General features: G+C 36.9%; 1 protein-coding gene across 1 annotated transcript; it reads right to left on the reverse strand.

The window, feature by feature from the left end:
* Positions 1-48: 48 nt before the first annotated feature.
* On the reverse strand, positions 49-4,467 carry LOC133991739 (ubiquitin-conjugating enzyme E2 D4-like). The gene is made up of 7 exons (XM_062430270.1): positions 4,332-4,467; positions 3,729-3,792; positions 3,520-3,551; positions 2,676-2,753; positions 2,257-2,362; positions 1,837-1,930; positions 49-1,743 (listed from the first exon to the last, which is right to left on the reverse strand). Exons 1-7 carry the CDS (start codon positions 4,353-4,355, stop codon positions 1,698-1,700), a joined length of 444 nt encoding a protein of 147 aa, XP_062286254.1. The 5' UTR covers positions 4,356-4,467; the 3' UTR covers positions 49-1,697.
* Between the last annotated feature and the right edge of the window lie 3,086 nt (positions 4,468-7,553).

Consider the following 7,553-nt stretch of genomic DNA (forward strand, 5'->3'; position numbering starts at 1 on the left):
CTACAATGACTCTTCCTGGCAGATTTATAGTTTACAATAAAGCGCCATGCAACCAATTTATTGGTTTACAGAGGAAACACAACACATCCTGGGAAGTGGGTGAAGGGAAGCAATACAGGAAAAGGAAACCAAAACAAACTTGAAGAAAGCCCACATTAAAGATATCCTGAAAAGGGCCACAGACAAGAAAACAAAAAGATGGTGTATACTGCATGTAATGATGCAGGAAAAAGTTATACATAACATGGAGGTACGATAAAGGTCACTGAACTAAGTAATGAGTACAATAGGAAGTTTGCAAGTCCCGATAGAAATATAACTTTGACAGAAGCCTAGGGTTATTCTCATGCTGTAGCCAGGACAGCCTCCAATGATACATGGCCCTATTAAATGCACTTGTTCATGGTAAATTAACATCTTTATGGTTTTAGCTTAACATGTTGTTAATTCAGCCTAATAGTTTGCCTTGCTGTATTTGTGATTTGTCCTCCATCACAAGTACCTGCCAGGCCACTCACTATTAATGTTTTCCCATCATCATCATGATTAGTCTTTTGATGACAGCTGGAGCTTTCATTACAAAGCAAAATAACCATAGTGCAGCAATACCACAGATTTCTCCCAGTCCAATTTTTGCTCATTTAGAAGGAAAATCTCCATCATTCTGTGATCTGGGGTGGAAATTAAGATTCATATGACTTCATGTTTAAAGGAATATATTGGCTGCATTTTTTTAAAACAGAGTACTGAGGTCTTCAGCCAGACTAAACTGAAGATGAAAAGCTCCAAAGCTACAGCTGAGAGAAGTCTGATCGAGTTACATCACTGTTGCACTGCAGAGGTTAAATATGCCTGTGTTTACATTAATATCAGTAGGGAGAACATGATTGCATTAAATTATAAACACTTCCAAATGAGTCATGAGCTGCTCCATTAACAGGTGGAGTTGCTGTAAATAACAGTTTCACCCATGTACAGCAACTGTACTCAAACAGTCAGAGGTGATGATAATGGGCGGTCTAATTTCGAAGGGCATAACATCTTATTTTCATTTCAGCGCTAATGCAAGACACTATAATTGCCGCTATGCATATGAATAACCGTTTAGCAAATGGGCCTGAATTAAATGTAGCACAAACATGAATATTAAAGTTGTCCAGGGGAGAAACAGCCCTCTGTAAAAGGCTTGTGCAGTAAAAAGTAAAGGCTACCACCTAGTGGCCATGTAAATAATAAAATAAGAGACAGCCTCTGAGATGAGGTTTATAGAAATTCCACAAAAACAGACATTTTATGCCACTGCAAGATTTTTCATAAATTCAGTTTACTCATGTGTATTGCCATTAAACAATTTGAAATTCACTTTTTTCGATTAACCTTTTTAATGCAAAATAATGCAAAATAAATTCAGTGTATTCTTGTACAATATAAATCTCTTAATAAAGAAAAATACAATTAGGCCATCTCACCACTGCTAATAATAATAAAAATAATAATAATGCCAATTTAAGGGAAAAATAAAATAAACAGTAAAAACAATTGAGTCATGTCAAGTCAGAGTAGAGAAAGTGCTTCAAGCGTAAAAAAAACCAAAAAAACACCTTGACTAGAACCAGTGCGGATGAGGAGTTGCAACAATGCGGTCATATTTTGAGGTGGTCCAGGATGCGTTGCTGTTGCAGAAACTTCACTCTCCTTCACATTGCATACCTCTGGGTCCATTCTCTGGCAACTTTGTTGTATCTAAAGAGAAAATACAATCATACTGGGTGTTTAAAAAAGAGCCCACTGGCTAAAGTTCTTCCACATCCAAAATTCTTTGGCTCTCATACTTACTTTTGTCTGTCTGATTTGTATATGTGTGCAATGTCTGGGACTAGTGGATCATCTGGATTTGGGTCACATAGCAAAGAGCAAATGGATAATAAAACTGGAAAAAAAGAGACCAAAAATCAGTATGTACACCACAAATATATATGACTTATATTCAACTGTCAGTTAAATGAAAATATATATTTTTTAAACGTTTTGGCTCATGCTCCATACGTGTATGTTAATAAAAATAGGCAAGCTTTTATTTCAAGAATTGAGATGTGATGACAGCACAGTGGATTACCTCACTAAATGGGCATCACTGCCTCTTTGTGTTTGGTATAATGCAATCTGCCCACCTTACCATATATAATTACATCTGACAGTACATCTGCTGTAATGTACTGTAGTATACTGTAAAGGAAAAATTTAGATATTAGTTACCTTTTGATACAGTAAGTGCAGGCGACCACTGTGACCTCAAGATGTCAAGGCAGATGCTACCATTGCTGTTTATGTTTGGGTGATAGATTTTCGTTGTAAAGGCAACCTATAGAAATAAACAAGGCAGAAATAGGAAACAAAAAAACTGGTAAATTACATTTTTTTAGCCCTATCTATTTGCATTATTGATTAATCATCTAAACAATTAAATGTCAGAAAATAGAACAAAAAAACTACATTTATAAGTTCCCACAGGCCAAATTGAAGTTTGTTTTTCTTGAAAAATGACAAATAACAAATAATAACATATCAAAATAGCTGTTGATGAACTTTCTGTAAATAGGCTAATTAAAATCAAACTCATCACTGAAGCTCTACTTTTGAGTTAAAAGACCAATCTCTAAGATAAATAAACATACCTTTGGTGGTTTAAAGGGGTAGTCAGTGGGGAAATGGACAGAAAGGAAGAACACTCCTCCATGATATGGGCTGTCATTCTGATATAGGAAGTACATAGAGCATACATTTAGATTATTATTTGGCTTTCATTTCAGGTACAAAAAGAAGATAAATGGATAATTAAGACATGGAAATATCATGCTTGTATTAGGAGAACCACATACAGCATCAGAAGTGGGGCCCAATTCATTACTATGAAAGTTGCTCAGTGGTGCTGAAGCCAAAAAAGCCACTTCTCGCTGTAAAGAAACTACCTGCATGAAAGCATACTGTGCTCTATGGGCCCAATGAGCCGACATAGCGTGTTCACTAGAGACTTCCACCGGCGGAGACAGCTAAGTTCTGGTTCTGCCCTCAGGCTAACTCTAATGGGGAAAAACAATTAAATCGTGGGGCTCTTCTAGACTTACTAAATGTGATCGGATCAAATTCTGTTAGTGAAATTAGTAATTTCACTGGGGTTGTGACACTCAAAAATGTATCCACCATTTTACAGTCGCTCCTTTTGTGAGGGAAAAATGCTTTTTGAGTCTGTGTTAGACCCGCATGTTTGGTCACTATGTCAATTCGGCTTCAAAGCCCAGCACTGTTCTTGGGGGCTTGGGGTGGTATTTCCCCTTTTCCTATTGTCTCAATAATGCCATGGGCTTGAATGTATGTGGGAGAGAGAGTACCAGTCTGTGCTCTCCATACAGAATAGAAAGGGCTGTAAGGTCAACATAAACACTATTGTCTAGAGATCCAGAAGCAGCTTGGTTTAAAAACAACAAAAATATCCAGGAAACAAATCCAGAAAAAGCTCACCGGTCCTGTGATGGTAGCTTGCCAGTGAAACACTAAAGGTGACAAAAGATAAAGAGACAAGATGTGAGGAAATTATTATATATCAAGACTTCATACTCACAATACTTAATGTACAGTCTTCATATCATAACAAAATTCACAACAAATATATCAAGAACGGCAGATTACAGGGTAAAAGTAAGTTAATGACATGTCATCCTCATACTTACTGTCCTCCCCTACAGGTCCAGCTGAACATGAAGCAGGAGGGTCCCTCTGTAAGTCATTCAACTCCTAGAAGAAAAAAAACAATAACAAAAATAAACAATTTTACACTATAAAAGACACTAACTCTAACCCTAACCCTATACACTGTAGGTAAGTACAAATAGTTTTAAAAGGGCGAAATACTTGATTGGCTGTTAAATAGTAGAGTTAGGTAAAGTATCGACCAAATCATGGACATAAAAAGCGGCTAAAAACACAACTTTCAGTGCCTTGATACTGCTTAGTGTTAGGCCAACTTCAGCTATTAGCCAAGTTAGCTAACATCAATTTAAGTTTGGACTAAAGCTACTTCACCGTCCTCTGTGAAATGTCACGTCGTCGGGAAAAAAGGGACTTGTTGGTCTTGTGAATGAATTCCCAAAGATTAAAAACATTTTAACAAGGCTGACGGACCCCCATCTACAATAATCAGCCCGGTCAGGTTAGCAAACAGACGGCTAACATTAGATGAATGACTGGCAATTGCTACGTTTCCGTAATGTTATCGCTCCAACCTTTTCTATAGCGCTCCATCAGATAAATGAAGAAAAGACGAACACACTTACCTTCTGTATTCTCTTTAAAGCCATGGCAAACCTTTCAGGTGGGCTATGAGAAGCTGCAGTGTTAACTTTGACAGCTGTCAGCCACGAATACGCTCACTTTATGCCGACTCGGTGCTGTTTGTTTTGACAAACTGGTTATTTCTTTTGTTTCCGCGTTTTTGTTCGACGACGAAGAATAGAGAGGTGTATTATGGGAGTTGGAGTTGTCAGGAGAGTCACTTAAAGGGACAGTTCACTGAAATAACATGGGGGCATAGCTAAGAGCTCAGTAAATGTAGTGAATATTGAGAACATAAATGGAAAAAAACAGGCCATAAAAATAAAATAACAACTAATAATAGTAAATGTAGTAGTAGTAGACCTTTATTTATACTCAATAGATCATTGTTGGCGACCCTCATTCACAATGAAATCTATACAAATTACAAAAACAGAAAAAGAAAATAATTGCAAAAAAATAAAATGAATATAGAATTTAAAAAATGAAATCAAAGAGACTGATAATGATAACAACAACAACAACAATAATAATAATAATAATAATAATAATAATAATAATAATAATAATAATAATAATAATAATAATAATAATACATACATACATACATACATACATACATACATACATACATACATACATACATACATACATACATACATACATACACTAAAAAAAAAATCATATTTTTAAAATGTCCAAACGGTACAAGTGTGTTTAATTTAGGGAGGTGCTGCATTTTATTCCAAGAGTCTAGGCTGGATTATTGTAATTCATTATTATCAGGCTGTCCTAACAAGCCTCTAAAGACTCTCCAGCTGGTCCAGAATGCAGCTGCACGCGTTCTGACAAAAACTAGAAAGAGAGATCATATTACTCCCATTTTGGCTTCACTGCATTGGCTTCCCGTAAAATCTAGAATTGAATTTAAAATCCTTCTCCTTACCTTCAAAGCTCTTAATGATCAGGCTCCATCATATCTTAAAGAGCTTATAGTACCTTATGTACCTACCAGAACACTGCGCTCCCAGCATGCAGGCCTATTTTTGGTTCCTAGTATCTCTAAAAGTAGAATGGGAGGCAGAGCCTTCAGTTATCAGGCTCCTCTCCTATGGAACCATCTCCCAGATTCTGTCCGGGGGGCAGACACCCTCTCTACATTTAAGAGTAGGCTTAAAACTTTACTTTTTGATAAAGCTTATAGTTAGGGCCGGCCAGGCTTGTCCTGGACCAGCTCCTAGTCTATGCTGCTATAGGCTTAGACTGCCGGGGGACTCCCATGATGCACTGAGCTCCTCTCTCCTCCTCCCTCTCTCTCTCTATCCATCCATCTATATCCATTAACATTCATGTAATACTAATGCATTCAATAACCTAAACTTCTTCCCCGGAGTTGTCTGTGCTTTCTCGTCTTACAGGTAATCCGGGGCTGTAGACGTCGGGATGATAGATTCCTGCCCCGGAGCTTCTAACTTCAATGTTGATTTTCAATGTGCTTCTCTCTCCTATCCTTCCTCTCTCTCCTGTCTACCCCAACCGGTCGAGGCAGATTGCCGCCCACTTTTGAGCCTGGTTCTGCCTGAGGTTTCTTCACGTTAAAATTGAGTTTTTCCTTACCACTGTCGCCAAGTGCTTGCCCATGTGGGAATGTTGGGTCTCTTTGAAATTAAACCTGAAGAGTACAGTTTAGACATGCTCTATGTGTAAAGTGCCTTGAGATTACTTTGTTGTGATTTGGCGCTATACAAATAAAGATAGATTGATTGATTGATTGATTGATTGATTGATTGATTGATTGATTGATTGATTGATTGATTGATTGATTGATTGATTGAGTCAGGTGCGCTAAAGCTAAAAGCAGTTTTTCCAAGTTCAGATCGAACTCGTGGAACATCAAGGAACATCAAGTAAAAGCCAGTCAGTAGAGCGGGTTTGGTAATGTCCATCTGGGTGACAGAGCAGCTAATATTCTTCTCTCTTCTTATTTGGTTGATATGTTTTGGTGATTTTTTATACTAAAGGGGAGGATTTTATATAAGCCCCTTGGGCTTCTTTTCCTCTCCTGCAAAGTTATTTGCCTTTGTACTGTGAAATATAATGTTTGTTTTATTATTGTGCATATGAATAAAATAAAAAAATAAAAAAATGGTGCTATATTGTAGGCCATCCAAATATTCTGATTAGGCCTACTTCAAAAAGCTTGATAAAATGTGTGGATATGTTTATGTCTTTCATTGAAAATCTATATATAACTTTGGCCTGAATAGGAGTGATATGGGCTTCTCTTTGACCATCTTTTCATCACATTTAAAACATTATTAGAGACAGTGGCATTATTTCTTTTGAGTTGCCCTAAAATCAATGTTATGACTGATGTTTGACATTTGAGGAACATTTTACTTGAATTGGACAGACAAGACAATGATGTATGCTTCACTAATAAGATGCTGATATCTTGGCACTCTTCGTGATTAAAGCTATAGTAAAATATTGAATTACTTGACCAAACACTACTTAGAAGAAAAGGTTTTTCATGGTGGCTAATGGCTGTAACTGTCCTTTTGTACACATGGGATGGCATTACCATGATAATAAAATATTGGCACATAAAATTAAATTATAATTAAATTAACTAAAGAAAAATACACAAAACATTGAGTTAAAAAATAAAAATAAAAGCAGCAATAAATACCCTAAATATAGAATATAAGTGATCAAAGGCATGTCAAATCATGGAAGTCTTTCATTTACAATAGATTTGAAATGGGCTAAAGTCATCAGGGAGCCAGTTTATTCTGGTTGCAGGGTAGCGACTAAATCCAACATGGTGTTTGGTTTTGACCTGAGGCACTGCTTCCTCAACATCTAAGGGGCCTACTAGGTTTATATTCTTCAAGCATATCAGAGATGTATTTTGGCCCTAAGCCATTAAGTGATTTATAAATAACACCTTCACTTTAAAATCAGTTTTTAACTACCTGGAAGTCAGTGTAAATATGTAAGAATGGGAGTATGTAAGTGCTAAGTTTTCTTGCTTCTTGTTAGAGCTCTCGCTGCTTGACTCTGAATAGGTCTGCAGGGGTCTGTGGGGACAACCTAACAAGGGGCTGTTGCACAAAGCCACCCCAATGAGATAAAGGCACGAATGAGTTTCTTTAAATCTTCTGTGGACATGAACGTTGTAAATCTTGCTACTGTGATGTGGCTGTTATTGTGGCTGGTAA

This window comes from Scomber scombrus, chromosome 12 (genome assembly GCF_963691925.1).
Source record: "Scomber scombrus chromosome 12, fScoSco1.1, whole genome shotgun sequence".
NCBI lineage: Eukaryota > Metazoa > Chordata > Actinopteri > Scombriformes > Scombridae > Scomber > Scomber scombrus.